Below are 23,244 nucleotides of genomic sequence, written 5' to 3' on the forward strand. Positions count from 1 at the left end.
ATCTCTAGGGAAGAACTGTTGGGTCAGAGGTAATGTGCATTTTTTAAGGTTTGATAATATTGCCAAGTTGTCCTCAATGGAAATCATACCAATTTACATTCTTACTAGCTAAGGTAAAGATTGCCTGGGGCACCTGGGTGGCTCAGTGGGTTAAGCCTCTGCCTTCTGCTCAGGTCATGATCCCCGGGTCCTGGAATCAAAGCCCGCATCGGGCTCTCTGCTCCTTGGGGAGCCAGCTTCTCCCTATCTCTCTGCCTACTTGTGATCTCTGTCTGTCAAATAAATAAATAAAATCTTAAAAAAAAAAAAAGTCTGTGCCACCAATTCTTTCAGTGTAGTTTTAACCCACTGAGCCACCCAGGCGCCCCCTCTTTCAGTGTAGTTTTAATTGGCATTTGAATTTCATTTATTTTATAAGTAAGAATGAGGATCTTCTCATAAAATAAGGATGTCTTTACATTTTCTTAACCAGAAGTTGTTACTTCATATATTTTTCCTCTTCTACTATTGGTTTGTTGAACTTTTTCACTGACTTGTAAGCGTTTTTTTACATTAAAGAAGTTAATCTTTTATCTGTAATATTACTTATGCTTTCCCCAAATTTGCCTTTTAACAGTTTTTATGTTTTCGCCATGCAATTAAAAAAAATTTGAAATGTATCCATGTATTCTTTTGTAATTTATAAGTATCGATCATGTTTATAAAGGAACCCTCCACTTATAGATTATAACATTCTCCCATGTATATCAAATAGTGCTGTGCACGATTTGATAAGTTTTGGCATATGCATATACATGGTCATAGGATGGTTCTATTAATTTTTTAAGAAAACTCCATACTGTTTTCCACTGTGGCTGCACCAACAGTGCATGGAAGTTCCTTTTTTTCCCACATCCTTACCAACCAACACTTGTTGTTCCTTGAGTTTTTTATTTTAGCCATTCTGACAGCTATGGGGTGATACCTCACTGTGGTTTTGATTTGCGTTTCCCCAGTGAGGAGTGATGCTGAGCCTTTTTTTCATGTATCTGTTGGCCATCTGGGTGTCTTTGGAGAAATGTCTGTTCATACCTCTGCCCATTTTTTATTATTTTATTTTATTTTACTTTTATCTTTTTATAAGATTTTATTTGTTTATTTGACAGAGAGAAATCACAAGTAGGCAGAGAGGCAGGCAGAGAGAGAGAGAGGAGGAAGCAGGCTCCCTGCCAAGCAGAGAGCCAGATGTGGGACTGGATCCCAGAACCCTGAGATCATGACCTGAGCCCAAGGCAGAGGCTTAACCCACTGAGCCACCCAGGCGCCCCTGCCCATTTTTTAATTGGATTGTTCTTCTGACTCATGAACAAAGCTTACAATTCTATTCATTTAGGTCTCTTGTTGTTCTTTGGGTATTGAGTTGTACAAGTTCTTTGTATATTTTGGATACTAACCCTGTATTGGACATGTCATTTGCAAGTGTCTTCTCCCATTCTATAGGCTGTCTTTTAGTTTTGTTGATTATTTCATTCGCTATGTAGAAACTTTTTATTTTGACATAGTTTCAATAGTTTATTTTTGCTTCTGCTTCTCTTGCTCAGGAGACATATCTAGAAAAAGTTGCTCTGGCCAATGTCGGAGAGATTATGCCTATGCTCTCTTCAAGGATTTTTATGGTTTCAGGTCTTATGTTTAAGTCTTTAATCCATTTTGAGTTTATTATTGCATATGGTGGAAGAAAGTGGTTCAGTTTCATTCTTTTGCATATAAGCTGAACATTTTTCCCAACGCCATTTGTCAAAGAGACCGTCTTTTTCCCACTGTGTATTCATTCCTCCTTTGTTGAAAATTAATTGATCATAGAATTGTGGGCTTATTTCTGGGTTTTCTGTTCTAACCCATTGATCTGTGTGTCTATTTTTATACAGTACTATACAATTTTAATTACTACTTTACAATATCTGAAATCTGGAATTGTGATAAACCCATTTTTCCTTTTCAAGTTTGCTTTGGATACTTAAGGTCTTTGGTGGTTCTATACAAATTTTAGGATTGTTTATTCTACTCCTTTTTAAAAAAGTAATCTCTACACCCAATGTGTGGCTCAAACTCATCACCCTGAGATCAAGACTGAGCCAGTCAGGCACCCCAGGATTGTTTGTTTTAGTTCTGTGAAATTGCTCTTTTTGTTTTGATAGGATTGCATTAAATCTGTAGATTGCTTTAGGTAGTATAGATATTTTAATGATAATCTGTTTTTCCAATCCATGAGTGGATTGGAATGTCTTGAAGAAATGTCTTGCCATTTCTTAACATCATCTTGAATTTCTTTCATCAGTGTTTTATAGTTTTCAGAGTGCAGGTCTTTCTCCTCTTTGGTTAAATTTATTCTTAGCTATCTTAATTGTTTGGGGTACAATTATAAATGGGATTGTTTTCTTAATTTCACTTTTCGCTGCTTTATTAGGAGCGTATAGGAATGCAACTGATTTCTGGACTTTCGTTTTGTATCCTGCAGCTTTACTGAATTCATTTATCTGTTCTAATAGTTTTTTTGGTGGAGTCTTTAGGATTTTCTATATATAGTATCATGTCATCTGCAAATTTGTGAGAGTGCTTGTTCCTGATCAATTTGGATGCCTTTTATTTTTTTATGTTTTCTAATTGCTGTGCCTAGGACTTCAAGTACTATGTTAAATAAATGTGGTGAAAGTGGACATCCTTGTCTTATTCCTGACCATAGAGGAAAAACTCTCAGTTGCTCCCAATCGAGTATGAGCTTGGCTGTGTTTTTCTTTCTCATACAAAGCCTTTATTGTGTTGAGGTATGTTCTCTCTAGACCTACTTTGCAGAGGGTTTTATCATGAATGGTTGTTGTACTTTGTCAAATGCATTTTCTGGACATGTTGAAATGATCATATGTTTTTTATCCTTTCTCTTATTGATGTGACATATAATGTTAATTGTTTTGTGGATAGTGAGCCATACTTGTATCCTGGGAATAAATCCCAATTGATTGTGGTATATGATTTTTTAAAAATTAATTGTTGGGTTCAATTTGCTAATATTTTGTTGAGATTTTTGCATCTATATTCATGAAAGATATTGGACTACAATTCAAAATCTTTTGTGGTGACTTTATCTGGTTTTAGTGCTTTTCCATTTTCTAAATAGTGTTTTTCTAAGAGAAGTTTTAATTTTTGAAGTCCGCTTCAAAATGTTTCCTTCTATATTTTCTTTTAGACATTTTATAGATTTAAGTTTTACATTTAGGCTTTTCATTCATTTTGAGTTAATTTTTGTACATGTTAAGATGAAGTTATTATTTTTTTTTTTTGACAGACTATCTAGTTGTTCAAGCACTATTTGTTGAAAAGACTATCCTTTCTCTGCTCAATTGCATTTGTGCCCTTGTCAAAAGTCATATTTACATGACTTTATCTTTGGAATCATTAAAAAAATTTTTTTTTATTAAGTAAAATCTACTCAAACTCATGACCCTGAGATGAAGAGTTGCATGTCCTACTGACTGAGCCAGCCAGGTGCTCCTATTCCATTATATTCCATTAATCTATCCATCTTTATGCTTATATTGCACTGTTTTAATTATGGTAGCCTTATGGTAATTCTCAAAATCATACAGTATTCTTTTCCAAAATCATTCTTAGGAATTCTAGGTCCTTTGCATTTCATTATGATTTTCAGTTGGTCAGTTTCTGGGAAAAGAAAAACATGCTGAGATTTTTGTTAGAAATGCATTGAACACACAGATCAATTTGGGGAGAGTTGACATAATTTCAAGTCTTCTGACCCATGAACAAAGCTTACAATTCTATTCATTTAGGTCTCTTGAATTTCTTTCAGCAACGTTTTGTCATTTTCAGTTTAATACCTTTCACATCTTTTGTCACATTTATCCTTAAGTCTTTCATATTTTTTGATGCTATCTTAAAATTTCAATTTCCAATTTTTCATTGCCAGTACATGGAAATCAACTCTGTTTTGTATATTGATGTTGTATCTTGTATCTCCCCAAACTCATTAGTTTTTGTAGGATTTTTTTGGTGTATTACACTGGAATTTCTACAGAGACGATCACGTTATTTATGAAAAAGACCATTTTTCTTCTGGTTTCATCTGGTTTTTCTTTTTAGTTTGTCCATTTTATCTATGTCGTGGAATTTATTGACATGAAGTTATTATTGTTCATAATAATCTATTTTTATCCTTTTTTTTGTTTTTTTTCCACTTCAGACATAATATGTTGTAGTCATAACAAGGTTTGACTTGTCACAAAACATTGTGAATACTCAGTCATCACACTTATGAACTATAAAAAGACCTACTTTTATCCTGAATACCTGTAGAATATGTGGTAATGTCAACTCTGTATTCCTGATATTAATAATTTGTCTTTTCTTCTTTTTTTAACTGATTAATATAGTTAAATCTTAGTCCATTCTATTGATTTTCTGAAAGAACCAGCCTTTGCTTTATTTGATTCTCTCTATTGTTTTCTTCTTTTCTAGTTCATTGGTTCCTGCCTTGGTCTTTATTACTTTCTTTAGTCTGCTTTATGTTTGCCTTGTTCTTTCATTTCTAGGTGTGTAAGGTAGAAGCTGAGATCACTGATATGAGACATTTTTTCTTTTTTATTTTTTCCTTCTTTTCAAAGATTTTGTTTATTCATTTCACAGACAGAGATCACAAGTAGACAGAGAGGCAGGCAGAAAGAGGGAAGAAGCAGGCTCCCCACTGAGCAGAGAGCCCAATGCGGGGCTCTATCCCAGGACTCTGGAATCATGACCTGAGCTGAAGGCAGAGGCTTTAACCCACTGAGCCATCCAGGCGCCCCGAGACCTTTTTTTCTAATAGAGACCTTTAGTGCTGTAAGTGTTCTTTTAAGTACTGCATTAATAACATCTACAAATTCTGATAACGTTGTTTTCATTTTCATTCAGTTCAAAATACTTCTCAATTTCTCTTTTGATTTCTTCTTAAATCTGCAAATTGTTTTTCTATTTATTTATTTGTCTGAGAGAGAGAGAGAGCACAAGCGGGAGTAGGGGTGGGGGGAAGCAGGCTCCTCGCTGAGCAATTAGCCCAACGCGGGACTCAATTCCAGGACCTGGGTCATAACCTGAGCTGAAGGCGGATGCTTAACCCATTCAGCAGCCTGGGAGCCCCGAATCTGCCAGTTATTATAGAAGGGTATTGTTAGCTTCCAAATAGTTGGAGACTTTCCAAGGATCTTTTCATTATTGATTTCTAATTTAATTTTTCTGTGGTCAGAACATAGGTTGTATGACTTGAATCCTATTGAATTTTATTCAGTCTATGGCCCAAAAGAGTTCTCTGTGCACTTGAGAAGAATGTATATTCTGCTATTGTTGGGTGTTCTATGAATGTCAGTCAGGTCAAGTAATTAATAGTATTATTTAAATTTTCTATATCCATATTGATTTTCTGCATACATGGTCTAGCAATTATTGAGAGAGGAGTGTTAAAATTTCTGACTATAATTCTGGATTCATCTATTTCTTTGTACAGTTTTATCAGTTTTAACTTCATTTATTTTAAAGCACTAGTATTAGGTTCATAAATGTTTAAGACACTTCTTTCCTCTTGATGAACTGTCCCCTTTATAAAATGACCTTCTTGATCCCTGGTTAATATTCTTTCATCTGAAATTTATTTTGTTTGATTTTAAAGTAGTTAATCTCATTTTTCCTTTGGCTACTGTTAGCATAGTTTCACTCTTTCCATCCTTTCACTTTTTTTTTTTTTTAAAGATTTTATTTATTTATTTGACAGGCAGAGATCACAAGTAGGCAGAGAAGCAGGCAGAGAGAGAGAAAGAGGAGGAAGCAGGCTCCCTGCTGAGCAGAGAGCCCGATGCGGGGCCCGATCCCAGGACCCTGAGATCATGACCTGAGCAGAAGGCAGAGGCTTAACCCACTGAGCCACCCAGGCGCCCCTCCATCCTTACACGTTTAACTTATTTACTATATTATCTTTTTAAAAAATATTTTCTTCATTTTTATTCATTTATTAGACAGAAAGAGAGAAAGCACAAGCAGAAGCAGAGGGAGAAGTGGGATTCCCCACAGAACAGGCAGAGCCCAACGTGGCACTCTATCCCAGAACTCTGGGATCATGACCCCAGGTAGAAGCAGTCGCTTAACCACCTGTGCCACCCAGGTGCCCCAATATATTATCTTTATATTTATTTATTTTATTTATTTTTATTTTTTAAAGATTTTATTTATTTATTTGTCAGAGTGAGCACAGGCAGACAGAGAGGCAGGCAGAGGCAGAGGGAGAAGGAGGCTCCCCGCTGAGCAAGAAGCCCGATGTGGGACTGGATCCCAGGACGTTGGGATCATGACCTGAGCTGAAGGCAGCCGCCCAACCAACTGAGCCGCCGAGGCATCTCAATATATTATCTTTATATTTAATTAATTAATTAATTTATTTATTTTATTTTTAAAAAGATTTTTAAAATTTTTTTTATCTTTATATTTAAAGTGCACTTTTTATAGGCAGCATATGGTTGGGGCTTGCTTTTTTATTCATCTTCACTATGCTGCTTACACCATTTACATTTAATTTGAGATTAAAGTAGTTAGATTTGCTGTTTGTTTTCTATTTTCCTGCCTGTTATTTGTTCTCACTTTCCTGGTTTCCTACTTTCTTTTGGACTAATCAAGTTTCCTCTTGACTTGATTTTATCTCCTCTGTTGCTTTATTAATTATAATTCTTTATTTTGTTATGTTAGTGGTTGCTTAAGGGTTTATAGCGTATATATGTATCTATCATAGTGTATCTTAAAGTGATCTTACACTATTTTACACTTAATATAAGAAGTTTACAATATATACTTTCATTTATCCCTTTCTGGCCTATATGATGTTGTCATGTATTTTATTTTTCATTTCTAAAAGTTTAATTTGAGTCTTTCTTTATATTTTCTGTGTCTCTAACTTTTTGAATGTATGGAATGCAGTTATAATAATTGTCTTAATGTTCTTTTCTGTCAATTCTAACATTTGTGTCAGTTCTGGGTTGCTTTTCACTAATTATTCTTCCTCCTATTCTTCCTCCTATTTTCTTGATCTTTGTATAATTGATAATCTTTGTTTGGATGCTGGACATTGTGAATTTTACCTGGTTCAGTGTTCATTATTTATTTATTTATTTTTAAAATATTGGTCTTTATTTACATATTTTATATCTCGAATAAGGCTGGGGGAAAAAGTTTCAACAGGAAGTCAGTAAATTCTCATAGATCTGCCTGTTGCTAGAACTTGGGGAGAGGGAGTTGTGGAGTCCTTGGAGATTGGAGTCTTGATGGCAGAACTTCAAATGTTCAAATCACTTGCCAAGGAAGTGCCACACTTGCTCTTCTTCTTTACTTCCCTTATTTGGTGATGATGATACCAGTTCAACTATTGATCTTGCTTCCTCTTGAGTGCAGTGGAAAGGGCTGTCACATACCTGCACATTTGTGCAACTTATAGCCCCTCCATCACACTTCTTCATAAGCAATGTTTTCCAACATTCATGAGTAGATTTAATAACTTCAAGAGCAAAAGCCTTGTTTTTGAATTCTCCATTAAAAGCAAACTGGTTTTCAGGTTTTCCTTCTGGCACCTTATAAAATCTAAACCAATTAAGCATAGCTTCCAAGTAACCTGCTTTGTATTTCTTAACATCATCAATATCATGAAACTTTGAGGCTTCGGGATCATTCACATTGATAGCAATTATTTTCCAATCCGTTTCACCCTGATCAATAAGAGCCAAAATTCCAAGGATCTTCACATGAATAACCTCTCCACAAGAAAGAACCTTCGAGCCTATTTCACAAACATCAGTAGGATCATTATCTCCACAGCAGTCTGTACTCTTATCTTTTCGATGGGGATCTTCCCAAGTCTGTGGGAGGGCACCATAATTCCAGATATAACCCTTGTGAGGAAAGATATTTGCCACATAGCGTAGCTTGCTATTCTTAATATCTTGTTTAATGGGATTCAATGGCTCCTTGGTGGCAATCTCCATTTTAGCATTTGTCCACCGAGGTACTTCTACAACCATATTAAACAAATTCTCATATTCATCATTTAATGCTCTCTTTGTAGGAATGTCATTTTCCTCCGTTGAGTCCACCTTGAGAGGAATATCATGAAAGGGGGAAATGTAGTGACCAGCTACATTCTTGAAGAAGAGCGGTAATCGGGGGAGTAGAGCTGGCCACACTCCTCCGTGCGGTAGAAGGCCTGGGCCATGGCGCGGTGTGGCCCAGTCCCTTCAGTCTTCTAGTGTTCATTATTTTTATAGCTCTATAAATCTTTTGCTTTGTTGTAGGAGATACTTAAGTTATAGAGTATCTCAAAAACTGTTGTTGTAGATATTTTGTCTTTTGTTTTGTTTTAGATACTTTAGTTGAGATGGTACATCTTGTCCTTATTTGTTCTTCTTGGTTGAAAGGGGAAGTCAGGTCATTGCTTTTTTCCTCTTTGAGATTTAATCTTTTCTCTTTTATTTTCACTTTTTTGAGAGTAAAATGTCAAGGTTTAGAAAAGTTGTAAAAATTATTCAAGGAACACCTGCATACACTTCATCTAGATTCACCAGTTGTTAACATTTTGCCACATTTATGCATGTTTTCTCTCCCTCGCTCTGTCACACACAGACTTTAACTGAACCATTTGAAAGAAATTGCAGACATCATGATAATCATTAAATAATTCTTGAGAATAAAGTCATTTTCCTATATAACTATAATACATGATCAAATTCAAGAAAGAGCATAGAGGAAGAAGCAGAAATTGCCTTTTATTTTAAAGGTTTTATTTATTTATGTATTTATTTTGAGAGAGAGAGAGCAGGGAGAGGGGCAAAGGGAGAGGGATAGAATCTCAAGCAGACTCTACCCTGAGTGTGGAGCCTAATGCCGGGCTCAATCTCATAACCTTGAGATCATGACCTGAGTCAAAATTAAGAGGCAGATGCTTAACTGACTGAGCCACCTAGGGACTCCCAGAAATTGCCTTTTAAAGGCTGGGTTCAGAAATAAATAAATAAATAAATAAATAAATAAATAAATAAATAAATGTATGTACGTATGTATGTTGGGTTCAGAATTGGCACTCCCTTACTTCCACTCTATTCCATTTGTAAAAGTAGTCATAGGCTAACCCAGATTTACATGGAGGAGAAATATGTACCCATTTCTCAGCCAGAGGAATGTCAAAGAATTCCAGGCTACTTTTAACCCTATCACACTGTATGTATTCATTTCCTGTTGCCTCAGTAATATACTTTTTAGCAACTTTTTTTCAATCCAGAAATTCAGATGTCAAATCTCTTTAGTCTCCTTTATTCTAAAAACAGTTTTTAAAATTTTTCTTGTCTTTTATTACATTGAAATTTTTGAAGTGTGCAGGCCAGTTTTTTCATAGAATGCCCCTTAATTTGGGCTTATCTGTTTCCTCATGATTAAATTTCAATTCTGTATTTTTGGCATGAATACAATAAAGGTGATGTCATGTCCTTAGAATACCACCTCACGTGTGATGCCAATTTGTACTACTGGTGAATTTAACTTTGAGTACTTGATTAAGGTGGTACCTGCCAGATGTCTCCAAAGTACTGGTACTCTATTTCCATCTTAATTGGTAAGTAATCTCCAGGAATGTCCTTTTATTTTCTTTTCCTTTAAATTTTTCCAAAAGAAAAAAAAAGTCCTGTATTCTGTGTTAGAGAGTCCCTTAATCTGTTGTATATCAGTTCTTCTGACTGTCCCTCAAGTGTGACCTCCTACTCGTGGCAATTTTGTTGTTGCTGTTAACTTGCATTTGCGTGAATCCTATGAGACTGAATCAAGTGGTTTCTTTAGAGTGCATTTCTATTGCTTCTGCTTAGAGAACAGGAGACTTGGTAACTCTTTAAAGGCCCAGTTCTGCTTAGAGTTCAATGACTCAGTTCTGGTTCTTCCCATGGTTTGTTCCTTCTGGGATGGAGTAATTCTCGGAGAATCTCTTACTTTCCCGTGCGTAGTATGGTGCCCTGGAGAATCTGGCCTGCTATCTTGCCTGCCTAAGCAGGAAAAAAACACTATGATTTTTCATTTAAATTATAAATATAAATGTGCTTCTGTCTTGACTTTATGTTATGGTATCTTCAAAGAAGTTAGGATTCCTCACAATTTATTCAGTTAATATTCTTAATCGTCCTGCGAAATGGGAAAGGCACGTAATTTGGTACATTATGTAGCTGAGAAAACTGAAAGCTCTCAGGGTGATGTAAGGTAAGTTTACCAATCTCTGAAGCCTCAGTTTCCTCGTCTGTAAAACCAGAACCAACCATCTCTTTGAACTAACGGATGCTTTGTGAGCATTTACGGGGATGAATGTGGGAAGCACCGAGCACCTAGCTCAGTATTATTAGCAACAAGGCTTTGAGAGCGCTCAATAGACAACATGTCTAGCCCTCTTTCTCCCTCCCAGCTCTTCCACGCCCGGGTGGGGTCTGTCGGGCTGGGGGCGGGGCGCCACGCTTGCAGAGACACCGGTAGACCCGCCCCCAGGACCCTGCCGACGCGACTCTCGGGGAGGGCAGGGGGCGGAGCCCGCACTCGGGAACCTCCTCCTGGGCGGCGGGGGCGGCCCCCATGGCCCCTCTCGCCGCCTCCTCTTTCTCCCGGAGGCGCTCGCGGCGGCCGCGTCTGCGGTGAGTACGCGGGCCTGGGCTCCGCGGCCGCCTGGGACGCGCAGTCGGGGGCGGAGTGTGTGTGTGGGTTGGGGAGGGGCGGTGCGGTGGCCGGCGCGGCGTGGGTATCGCAGTGGGGCGCACCCGGCTGGGTCCCGCGCTGGGGCTCGGCGCGCGGGGAGCCGGCGCGGCCCGGCTCGGTGGGGCAGTCAGGCTTCTGCCCCAGCAGTGGGGCCGGACTGGGGGCCTGCGGAGGCTCAGGTGCCCCGCGCCACCGCGGCGCTCCCTCTGCTGTCGCCGGGGGGGGGGAGGTAGTCGGGGGGTCCGGGGAGTGGTCAGGCGAGCTGCTGCCAAGTGGGGAGAGATTCAGGGGTCGTCTTACGAATCTGGGGTCATCCTCCAGCACCTCTTTTGCCGCGGACGCATCAACGCGAAAAAGCCCCCTTCCTCCTCCGAGCCCTTTCTCCCAGGGTTTCTCCTAGGAAACCGATCAGCTGATCCCAGCCTGGGGCCTGCTGTGGCCCGCGAGTTGTCAGAGTCACCTGGATTTTAAAGTACTTCAGGGACACCTGCCCGGAGTCGAGCTCTCAGTCCATCCCCCGTCTTTCGGTCGGTGTTTGTAGATCGGTCTTCCGTTAGGTAAGGGCTAACTCTAGTTTGAAAAGAATGGAAAAGTCCAGGAAGACTGCGACTGAGAAAAGGCCTTTGGATTGCTAGCTTTAGGAGAGCAATTATCAACAAAGTGGGCGTGCGTTGGGTTGCAAAGTGATCAAAAGTGGGGGAGGGTTGAGGACCTGGGGCGCAGGGAGGGTTCTGCAGCCCTTTGGTGATGAAAAGGAGGAGCAAGAAAATAGTAATTTGAGGATTGACGAGAGGGGAGGGTGTGTGTGTGTGTGTGTTTTAATTTTTTAATTTCTAAATTTTTAAAAAATTTTTCTTTAATATCTTATTTATTTGACAGAGAGAAATCACAACTAGGCAGAGAGGCAGGCAGAGAGAGAGGAGGAAGCAGGCTCCCCGTGGAGCAGAGAGCCCGATGTGGGGCTCGATCCCAGCACCCTGGGATCATGACCTGAGCCGAAGGCAGAGGCTTTAACCCACTGAGCCACCCAGGCGCCCCTATTTCTAAGTTTTTTTTTTTTTTTTTTTTTAATTTCTAAGTTTTTTAAGACAGGAAGATAACCTGTGGAGATGCAAGAAAGTCAAGGAATCTTGGATAGGAATGTATATTATTTAGGGCCCAGGCTGAAATATAGGGCTTAAAAAGAGGGGTGGAGTGCTATCCTAGGGGGGAGGGCTGGGCAGGAGTGCTGGAATGTGTCTCTAGGGGAGTAGATAATGCTGCATTGGACCATAGTTTATCTTTTTGGAATTTTATCTTCTAGAGCAAGATTAGCTTTTAAACCCCGCGAAATTGCAAAAATTTTCAGGTTCCTGTCTGCGTGCCTTCATCAGATTAGAAACATCTGTTAGAGAGAAGTACTGAATTGTTTGACCATGTAATCTTGGCGGGGGGGAGGGGCGGATAAACCGAGCTCTGTTAGTATTTTATATAGCCCTTGAGAGTAAGTATTTAGTGTCTACTTTAAACTGAGCTGATAATAATGGGTGCTTTTTCTGGAGATGCATACAAATAATTTGAGAGCTAACCATCTCTTCGAAGATCTTTTATTCAGAGTGGGAACATCAAAATCAAGTCAGTGTGGTTTTATTCTCTTTTTTAAGCCATCAAGGGACGGTAGTTTCTCAAACATACCTAGGTTCCCTAACATCACCTCAAACCCTTGAAATAAAAATGTCTGGCAGTAGAACCTAGGAAAAGGATTTCAAACTGAGACTGCAGTATTCTCTGGCATTGAAAATTATTGACAGCCTCTGAGGTTTTTGTTGTTGTTGTTGTTTTTTGTTTTGTTTTTGGTTTTGTGTTTGTGTGTGTGTGTTTAGATTTGGGCTTGTTGGGGCCTCTTTAGAACAGATCTTCTTAAAAGTTATATGAATGAATTGCTGCCAAACTTATATAACTGAAAGTTATAATCCTGTCTATTGTGTTATCTCTAAATTTTAATGTATTTTGAAGGGACTCTATATAGTCATTTTATCAGAAAAAACCAACAGACAGGGGAAAAAACACAATTTCCCTAATCTTATCATTGACAAACAACCACCAGTCACTCCTTTTGGCATATATATTTTTTAATTTTTTTTTTTTAAATTTTTATTATTTGACAGAGATCACAAGTAGGCAGGGAGGCAGGCAGAGAGAGAGGAGGAAGCAGGCTCCCTGCTGAGCAGAGAGCCCAATGCGGGGCTCCATCCCAGGACTCGGGCATCACGACCTGCGCAGAAGGCAGAGGCTTTAACCCACTGAGCCACCCAGGCGCCCCTCCTTTTGACATATTATATATAAAAGACATATACACCATACATAGAGTAATTGGAACTGTATGTGTGTGTTTTTATATTCTGGGTTTGTTTTTTTTTTCCACTTTGCTATCATGAGCACTTTCCCATGTAGTTAAATTTTTGGTTTTTTTGTGTTTAAAGATTTTATTTATTTATTTGAGAGAAAGGGTGAGAGAGAGAAAGAGTGTGTGCACAAATGGTGTGGGGCCAGGGAGAGAGAGAAGCAGACTCACTGCTGAGCAGGGAGCCCTATTTGGGGCTCAATACCAGGACCCTGAGATCATGCCCTGAGCAGAAGGCAGACGCTCAACCAGCTGAGCCACCCAGGTGTCCCCGATGTGGTTAAGTTTTTTAAACAGTTTTTTAATAAAAACATATGTTCCGGCATATGGAGGTACTGTAATTAATTAAATCAGCTCCATAATGTTAACATTCTTTTTTTTTTTTTTAAGATTTTATTTTTATTTATTTGACAGACAGAGATCACAGGTAGGCAGAGAGGCAGACAGAGAGAGAGGAAGGGAAGCAGGCTCCCTGCTGAGCAGAGAGCCCCATGCGGGGCTTGATCCCAGGACCCTGGGATCATGACCTGAGCTGAAGGCAGAGGCTTTAACCCACTGAGCCACCCAGGCGCCCCCATAATGTTAATATTCTGATTCTTTTCAACTTTGGGTTGTTTTTATAATGTTGGCTTGAATATTGTGGTCTGCCTTTCTGATTGTTTGCTTAGAATAAGTTACTAAATTATGGAATCAAAAGCTATTCAAATGCATTTTAACAGTCTCATTTTTAAGTAATCTGTACAGCGTTGTGGGGCTTGAACTCACAACCTGAGATCAAGAGATGCTCTACTGACTGAGCCAGCCAGGCGTCCCTCACAGATCATCTTGCTGCTTGTCTTCACTAGAAGGAAAATGAACATTTCTGAAGGATCTCTTGCATTCTAGGCCCATTCTCTCATTTCAGTGGTTTTCAAATTTTAATGGGTAGAAGAATCACTTGGGGAGCTTGTTAAAAATTCATTTTTCTGAGTCCCACGCCTAGGTGTTCTGACCCATTAGCTCTGGAGTAGGGCCCAGGAGCCTGCAATTTTAACAGATTTCCCACTGTATTTGCTAGGGGCATACTTGGAACCACATGTTAAACGTGCTTTTTAAATAAATGCCAGGGGCCCCATGGTGGCTCAGTGGATTAAGGGGCTGCCTTCATCTAAGGTCATGGGTAATGGGTCAAGGGTCCTGGGATTGAGCTCCCCGTTAGGCTCCCTGCTCAGTGGGGAGCCTGCTTCTCCTTCTCCCTCTGCCTTCTGCTCTCCCTGCTTGTGCTCTCTCTTTCTCTGTCAAGTAAATAAATAAAATCTTTTGAAAAAAATTAAATAAATGGCAAAACAGACTCAGAAATTTTGGTCACTTGCCCAAGCCATTCATGCATCTGGTAACAAAATTTGAACTCAGGTCTTTGTGACTTCGGAGCTTGTTTTTCCCATTTCCTTAGGCCTTGTCAAGCCTTCTCATTGGTGTGCCCCTAATGACTGCAGAAAGGGAACTCTGACACCCCCAGCCCCACCCCGCCAGGCACTCTGTGGTACCTGAACTTGACTCCCAAGTATACCATGAATCTCCATTAAACTTCCCCATCAAAAATTCTTTTGGATTCTGTTTTGCTGTGTAACATATGCTATATAAGACAATTTTAGTCTTTTGCTACAAATTTACATTTACTCCGTGTTTCCTGACCATTTGGGGGCAACTCTTGCTGCTCTAAAATGGGTAATGCAGGGCCATCAGGCAGCTCTTGCCTGCAGTGGGGGGCTCTGCTCCAGTGTGCCCTGTGGCTTCAGAATGGGAGGGACAGTCAAAGCAGCAATTCCTTTCAGAATCGAGAGAGAAGCACTGCTTTTGAATATTCACCAGAAAGTGGTGGGCATGACCAAGAGAAAGTACCATTTATTAGAGAGGAAGCTCTTTACCCTTAGAAAAGTGACAGTGTTAGTAAATACAAGGAAGCTAGCGTGGGGGTGAGCTTTTTTCAGTTTTTAAATGTTCCCATAATGGAATTTTAGACCCATTTAATTCCCCCCCCTTTTTAAATTTTTTTAAAAGATTTTATTTATTTAACAGAAAAAGCACACAAGCAGGGGGAGAGGCACGCAGAGGGAGAGGGAGAAGCAGGCTTCTTGCTGAGCAAGGAGCCCAACATGTGGGGCTGGATCCCAAGACCCCGGGATCATGACCTGAGCTGAAGGCAGCCACCTAACTGACAGCCATCCAGGCTCCCCGGTTTTTTCTTCTTTCTTAATGTTTATTTTTTCTTATATCCCACCCCCTGCCCAGTCTCATCAGTTTATGGAAGTTGCCTGGAGTGAGGGTGAGACCTTATGTATTTCAACTAGTATACTCTAGATAGTCATTAGTTATTTACCAAATTCAGCACCTGCTATGTGTCAGGTCAGTTTGAGGTCTAGGAATACAAAAAAACAGTGATTCTCTTTGAGAATGAAGTTAATTTTACTGTCCTATGTTGACTTGGGTTATAGTCAGTCTGACTTTTAAAATTTTAACTTTTTTTTTGACAGAGATCACAAGTATACAGAGAGACAGGGGGAAGCAGGCTCCCCGCTGAGCAAAGAGCCCGATGTGGGGCTCGATCCCAGGACCCTGGGATCATGACCTGAGCCGAAGGCAGAGGCTTTAACCCACTGAGCCACCCAGGCACCCTAAAATTTTAACTTTTAATTAAGTTTAGACTTAGAGAAAAGTTGCAGACATGGTACAGAGAAACCCTCAACTTCCCTTAATATTAGACCATTACATAACCATGGTTCAGTTATCAATACTATTAACTGAACTCCAGATTTTATCTGAATTTCATTAACTTACCTGCTAATAATTTTTTTGTTGTTTTTCCGATATTCTCTCCAGAATCCTACATTGTATTTAGTTATTTCTCCTTAGTCTCTTCCATCTGAGACAGTTCCTCAGTTTTTCCTTGTCTTTCATTATTTTGACCATTTTGAAGAGTGCTGATTAGTTATTTTGGGGAATTTAAAAGATCATTGATTCGTGAGGTTGATAGGTCATATCACTGGTAACAGTGAGGGTGAAATCTGTGTTTCTCCACTGTGAAGTCTTTCCCCGGGCAACTAGTAATTATCTTGGGCGACATACTTTGAGACTATACAAATTCTGTTTATCCTGTTTATCCTCAGATTTTCACCTACTCATTTTAATACCCATTGACGGATCTTGTCTGCAACAATTCTTACCGTAGTGTTTGCCTAGTGGTGATTATTTTTCCATCTCCTGCTTCCTTATTAATTGAAAGTTTCCTGGAAGAACTGCCCTTTTCCTGCCTTTTATTTATTTGATCATTTGTATCAGTATGGACTCAAGGATATTCATTTTTTTTCTGTGGGTTAAAATACAATGCCATCATTATTTTCTTGCTCAAATGCTTCCAGTTTTGGCCATGCAGAGCTTAGTCTTTGAGTTTAAATGATTTGTACTTGTAAGTGGCGATCATCCTTACATCCCTCCCCCCCCTTACCCCCACCCAGGGAACCACTGGGGTCTGGGCAGTGATCACTCAGAAGCCAGGTAGATGGACCACATCTTCCTTACCCAAGATGCCCTTCAACGGACGAATGGATAAGGAAGATGTGGTCCATATACACGATGGAGTATTATGCCTCCATCAGAAAGGATGAATACCCAACTTTTGTAGCAACGTGGGACTGGAAGAGATTATGCTGAGTGAAATAAGTCAAGCAGAGAGAGTCAAGTATCATATGGTTTCACTTATTTGTGGAGCATAACAAAGAACATGGAGGACATGGGGAGATGGAGAGGAGAAGGGAGTTGAGGGAAATTGGAAGGGGAGATGAACCATGAGAGACTATGGACTCTGAAAAACAACCTGAGGGTTTTGAAGGGGGGGGGGGAGTGGGAGGTTGGGGAACCAGGTGGTGGGTAATAGGGAGGGCATGTATTGCATGGAGCACTGGGTGTGGTGCAAAAACAATGAGTACTGTTAGGCTGAAAAGAAATTAAAAAAAAAAATTATCTGAATAAATAGCTAAACAGAAAAAAAAAAAAAGAAGAAGAAGAAGCCAGGTAGAGGAGATGAATACCAGAGGCCCAAAGAAGGTAGGACAATGTGTGTGCAAACACAGCTCTCAGGAACTCCACAGGAGTAAGGGGAGTAGCAAAATACCAGCCTTTCCCCTTTGATGCTCCAGAAGCCCAAGGGAGTAGGATCACTTGCCTGGGGCCGCATCGTGTCCACTCTGAGATGCCTTGTGCTTGCAGATGGGTTTGGAAACCACATGGGTTTGGAAGGCTGAGTTGGTACTCTTAGCTGCTAAATGAAGACCACACCCTTTCTTCCTGGTGCATAAATGTGTAGTAAATATTTATGAAGTGACACCTGGTATCCTCCCTCCCACCCCCATAATACAAAAATGTGTATGTGTAGAGATTCTCCAAAAATGATACTTAGTGCTCATGCTGATTTATCTTTTGTTAATGGCTTATCTTCTTTGCTAGATATTTTTCCTTCATTATTACGGGAAATTTCAAGCGTACACAAAAGTAGAGAGAAAAGGAAAATGAACCCTTGGGTACCTATCACCTAGTTTCAGTACATCTCAGTATTTTGCCAATCTAATTTCATCTATTCCTCCATTTTCAGGGGATGGGGCTGGCATATTTTAAAACAAACAGTCATCAGAGTCTAAGAAAGGATTGAAATAAACTCCATGTGTAAGGACGCTACCTTAACTCCCTTTTTTATTCCCTCGGTGCCTAGTACTATGCCTGTTAATAGCAGATGCTCAGAAAAGACTGGTTGCATTGGGAGTAGGAAAAAGAAAACGTATGAAAACATCATTTTGAACTATAGGGACGAATTCTAGGAAATACTTCTTGACCTTAAAATAACTTCTTTCACAGAACCATAAGAGACTATGGACTCTGAAAAACAACCTGAGGGTTTTGAAGGGTCAGGGGTGGGAGGTTGGGGGAACAGGTGGTGGGTAATAGGGAGGGCACGTTTTGCATGGAGCACTGGGTGTTGTGCAAAAACAATGAATACTGTTACGCTGAAAAAATAAATAAAATGGTAAAAAAAAAAATAAAATATAAGAGGATAAAAAAATAATAACTTCTTTCACATTACCTGAATTTATTGTCTACGGTCAGAATTTTCCTATCACTTTTTTCATGAAAAAGAAAACTCTTTCCAAGAGAAGGTTCAGGGTCTCTCAATTACTTATATGTTATTATAAATAAGTAAGTCCCATCTAGTGACATTTTCCCAAACATTAGCCAAGAGTTACCGGCCTTCAAAAGAACTTGCTTTTGAAAATCATTATTTTTTCAATTGTAAAGGTAATAAAAACCCATTAAAAGAGAAATGGGAAATAACAGAGAAATGGAAAATAAAAATTAGCTGTGTGTCAACATGTAATTCCCAAGAGAACATTATCATGGTTAGCAGTCTGGTAAAGTTTGAGCATGAATCACATTGGTAAACAGCTGAATGATTACTATGTTCCTGGGAATGTACCAGGTGTGTTTGGGTGTATTCTCTCATTAAGTTTTTACGGCAACATTTAAAAAAAAGATTTTATTTATTTATTCGACAGAGAGCACACAAGCAGAGGGAGTGGCAGGCAGAGGGAGGGAGAAGCAGGTTCCCCACTGAGTGAGCCCAATGTGGGGCTCGATCCCAGGACCCCGGGATCATGACCTGAGCCGAAGGCAGATGCTTAGCTGACTGAGCCACCCGGGTGTCCCTCTTATGGCAACGTTTTGAGATGTGTGTGTGTGTGTGTGTGTGTGTGTCTTTGTCTTTATGTTTGACAGCTTGATAAACATGGTGAGAGGGTTTGCCTTCAGTCGCTTGGCCCATAAGCAGGCTGGGTGGGAGCTCTCTCTTGAAAGACTGTTGGATGGATGTTACAGACCCTTCACACTTCACATTTTTACTCCCAGGAACCAAGGAGCCCTCACACATGAGCTTCCTTCATGCTGGCTCCCTAGACAGTCAGTTTTGAGAATGGCACTAAGACTTAGAAAAAGGGGGAAGTGATTATTTTTAACTAGATCCACTCAAGAAGCCACGTTACCAGTGAAGCTCTAATAAGTAATCCTTAAGAATGACCCCTTGCTTTTATAATACATTTCTTTTCTTTGGCCAAATTCCATGGGCTGCATGGAATTGCATATTGCTAAACTTAGCAATATTCGTCTATGATTTTTCCCAGCTTGCTTCTGGTTAGGTGGAGGTTAAATCTCTCTAAGCCATTCCTCCTGCTTTAACAGGACAGGGTGCTGGATTTGTGTGCGTTCTGGTCCTTTCTGCTTCTAACACTGTATAACCTCTGTGGTCGGAAGTCTCTTCAGCCAGGGGACCGTTCCTCTCTAAGCAGCTCTTAGAAAAACAATGTTCTCAGTCTAAATTTTCCAAGAATGAGATGGGAGTGTTGAATCACCGTATTGTATACCTGAAACTAATATTACACTGTGTGTTAACTAACTGGAATCTAAATAAAGAAGAAAAACACTATTGCTGATTCCAGCAGTTAAGCCTCCTGCAGTTAAGTCCCCAAGAGGTTGTTTGATTGGCCCCAGGAACCTGCAGACTTCCTGGAGGGAAGAGAACAGATGCAGGAAGCTCATGAACATGGTCCCAAGGAAAGGGATGGGGAATACAGGAGAGACAGAAGGAAGCCAGAGAGAACTCTGCATATTTCAAGGGATAGCGTTGGGTGCACCCAGGACCTAGGTGAGGAGAGTGATAAGAATGCCCACGTGAAGGTAATCGCAGAAAGCTTTGGGCCTGGCCTTGCGGACTCAGACCCCAGCTCTACCAATTACTAGTTGTGTGGTCCAGGGCAAGTTCCTGAATCTCTCTAAACCTTCGTTTTTCTCCTCTATAAAATGAAATTAATGATTCTTGCCTCTCAAGGTTGAGAATGAGAATTAGGTAAATTAATACAAGCGATTTAACCCCAGTGCATGCCACAGAGTAAATGCACAAATAAATCACTCTTCTTATTAGCTGTTATTACTGTCTTCAGCATCAATTTCTTGTGATACTTCTGCAAGACCCTAACACGGGCCATACTGTTTAATTGCTTCCTGAGTCAAATCTTCTCTTATGTGGCTTGACCCAGGGACCTGACCTCCCTTTATAACATTGAATCTGGAGAGAAATGCTTTCTAGGTATCCTTTGAACTAACCTGGAGCTAAATTTTTGGAATACTACCATTCAGTAAGTAGGGGACTATCTTGAGAGGTGCAAAACTTGTTTTGTTTTTGTTTTTCACAGTGAATTACCACATCCTTATGTCTAATTTGAAAAAGCGAACACTGGCACCTGGGTGGCTCAGTGGGTTAAGCGTCTGCCTTGGGCTCAGGTCATGATCCCGGGGTCCTGGGATTGAGCCCCATGTTGGTCTCCCTGTTCAGTGGGGGAGTTTGCTTTTTCCTCTGCTACCACCACCCTGGCTTCTGCCTGTGTGTTCTCTTTTTCTCTCATTCTGTCCCTCTCAAATAAATAAAATCTTAAAACAAAACTCAACAAAAAACCAGTTTAAAAACTGTTTTTATTATGAAAAGACTGAAGTACATCATACAAAAATTCCAAAAATAAAAGAGAGAAAAATACTGTTGGCTAATCCCATACTCCTAATGCAATTATTGTTAGCTTTGGGCTATATTTCTCTATATTTTATTTCTGTAATTTTAGTGGTAGTCATATACACATACAGCGTTTATTTCTGTTTTCCTTTTTGTTATTTAAGATTTAATCATACCTGTTTTCATGTCATTACTTGGCACAGAAAATATTTTGGTCTCCCTTCTACCCATTTAACTAAGGATATGTTTGGCTGTGAAGACGGTCACTGCCCTGGCTTTCTTTAGCATTTTCTGCAGCCTTGTGATAACACGCTTAGAATTTGAGAAGAGAGGTGATTTTGGCAACGGAGGGAGGATGTGGGGGAATTGCTGGCTGTCCCCACGGGGGGCTTGCCAAGTTGCCTTCATCACCTTCATGCCTTCACTGTGGTCCAGGGTGGGCCCTCTGCTTTGTGGCCTCTGAAACTGGATTTTTGTCAATAATTAAGCGCATAGCCACCTCTCAGAGGTGAATTCATCCTATCTCACCACACGCTTGCACAGTATGAAATCAGAATGGCAATTCACCAGCTGACAGTGAGAATAGTACAGTAGCATGATGCTTGTGGCAGCCACCCGGTATGTCCACCTATTGGCCAGCCATGGTCTAGAATCACTTAATGGACGTAATATGCCAACAACAGCAGTGATGCTGTGACCACTTAGTTGGTGCTCAGTATGCATCAGGAGGGGGGCTGTATTAACTGTGTGTTAATACATGAGATCATTCAGTCTCACCATAACCTCTCCAGGGAAGTACTGTTTTTATCCCCATTTTACAGGTGAGGAGACTAAGGCTCAGTTAAGTGATGGGCTTGCGGTGTCATGGCTGATATGCGGTGGAACTGTCGTTTCTGTCTAAATTCAAACCCCTTATCATAAACACTGCACTGTAGTCTGCCTGTTAGTCATACGGATTACGAGCCCCTGTGTCAACATCCTCTTAACGTTTGTTGCCCTCACCCCCAACCTGTTGGGATGTGCCCTGTGCCAGTGCCTCGTTGTGAATATAACATTTATAGCTGAAACAGCCTTGATTTTTATTGCCTGTCGATGAGGAACAAGTTTTTCTAGCTGTCACAGAGAAGAGCTTTTGTCTTTTTCCTTATTTTCTCTTTGGGTCAAAATATAAGATTTTACATGTTATTAACCTTGTCTTCTTTTTTCTTTTTTTAAGATTTTATTTGTTTGTCAGAGAGAGAGCGAGAGAGAGAGAGCACAAGCAAGGGAAATGGTGGACGGAGAGGGAGAATCTGGTTCCCTGCTGAGAGTGTAGCCGGATTCGGGGCTGGATCCTGGTGCCCTGGGATCACGACCTGGGCCGAAGGCAGAGGCTTAACTGACTGAGCCACCCAGACATCCCTGTCAACCTTATCTTAAAGTTGTGCTAGGAAGGGGCCATTGAAGAAAAAATTGGGGGGGGGCAGTATTTTGGGCTGTGCCCCCCTCAGAGCTGAGGAGGCATTCACGGTCTCTTCTTTACCTTCGCCTCTTATGTAACATCTGGAAACGCCTTTCTTCTTGGGAGACAGATAGCCTGGGTGGTAACCTGGAGAGAATTCCTGGGATATATAGATGGTCGGAAACCTCTAGCCCTGAAATCTCTGATTTTCTGACCTCCGAGCCCCCGTTGGAGCGTTCCCCATTATTGTTAGTCAAGACTCACTGGGGATAGGTTTTCAGTCTCTGCTGGTGTGTATCATTGAGGATAGGATTTCCATGTGAAACAACATGTCTTTGTGATTGCCTTTCAGAGGCTGCTGTAACAGAACTACTGAGCAAAAGCGGGCGTCCTGTTTGTTTCCAGGACAACCTGGTGGTTTCCAGGTTTGCCATCGGCTTGGGAAAGTGGAGCTTGAAGCTTCCCGCCTGCAGTGAAGCGGACAGAGATCATACTGCTCACAGTATAACAGACATGGGCTACCTGCTGACTTTCCACCTCTCCTACAAAGTCCGGTTACTGTTGCTTTTTCTCCTGTGCCTGACTGTGGTTGGGTGGGCCACCAGTAACTACTTTGTGGGGGCTATTCAAGACATTCCTAAAGCAAAGGACTTCATGGCTAATTTCAACAAGGTCCTGGTTTGGGGGAAGGAAGAAACTCTGACCAAGGAAGACTCTGTGAAAAAAGCAGACTTGGATGACTGCCCTTCTGTGTCTCCACACCTCAGTAAGGCTTTTCGTGTTTTCTTTTTTACAAGTGCTGTGTAGACTTTTTTGTTAAAATAACATTTATCCAGAAAAACACAAAAATCAGCAGTGTGCAGCTTGGTGAAGTTTCACAAAATGAACCTACATGTAAGATAGGTATGTAAATTAAGAAATGGAATCCTCTAGAACCCTGAAAATTCTCATGCTTCTTTCAGTCGTGACCCTTACTTACTTCAAGGTTCCAACACCAGACATTTTCCTGTTTTTTAAACTTTACATCATCAGAAACATGCACTGTAGTCTCTCCTGTGT

General features: G+C 40.4%; 2 protein-coding genes and 1 pseudogene across 2 annotated transcripts in view; 1 reads left to right on the plus strand and 2 right to left on the minus strand.

Moving 5' to 3' along the window:
- Positions 1-4,228: 4,228 nt before the first annotated feature.
- LOC123941137 lies at positions 4,229-4,322 on the minus strand (annotated as a pseudogene).
- A 2,894-nt stretch (positions 4,323-7,216) lies between these two features.
- Positions 7,217-10,355, minus strand: LOC123940731 (inorganic pyrophosphatase 2, mitochondrial-like). Its single transcript, XM_046003672.1, has 3 exons — positions 10,307-10,355; positions 8,139-8,263; positions 7,217-8,093 (listed from the first exon to the last, which is right to left on the minus strand). The coding sequence occupies exons 1-3, from the start codon at positions 10,353-10,355 to the stop codon at positions 7,356-7,358; spliced, it is 912 nt and encodes a 303-aa protein (XP_045859628.1). The 3' UTR covers positions 7,217-7,355.
- Positions 10,356-10,657: 302 nt separating this feature from the next.
- B4GALT4 (beta-1,4-galactosyltransferase 4) overlaps positions 10,658-23,244 on the plus strand; it is a 30,575-nt gene continuing 17,988 nt past the window's right edge. Inside the window, exons 1-2 of the mRNA XM_046001523.1 lie at positions 10,658-10,718; positions 22,538-22,951. Coding sequence (XP_045857479.1) covers positions 22,699-22,951 — 253 coding nt within the window. The 5' untranslated portion in view covers positions 10,658-10,718; positions 22,538-22,698. The remainder of the gene's footprint in view (positions 10,719-22,537; positions 22,952-23,244) is intronic.

Source organism: Meles meles, chromosome 4 (genome assembly GCF_922984935.1).
Source record: "Meles meles chromosome 4, mMelMel3.1 paternal haplotype, whole genome shotgun sequence".
Lineage (NCBI taxonomy): Eukaryota > Metazoa > Chordata > Mammalia > Carnivora > Mustelidae > Meles > Meles meles.

Bases quoted from the DNA above. Each gene is read 5' to 3' on its own strand.
- LOC123940731 (XM_046003672.1), bottom strand. From the start codon at position 10,355: ATGGTTGGTTCTGGTTTTACAGACGAGGAAACTGAGGCTTCAGAGATT. The intron at 8,264-10,306 runs GTAAACTTACCT...GCCATGGCCCAG, and splicing joins AACTGAGGCTTCAGAGATTG to GCCTTCTACCGCACGGAGGA. The intron at 8,094-8,138 runs GAAAATGACATT...GATGAATATGAG, and splicing joins TCAAGGTGGACTCAACGGAG to AATTTGTTTAATATGGTTGT.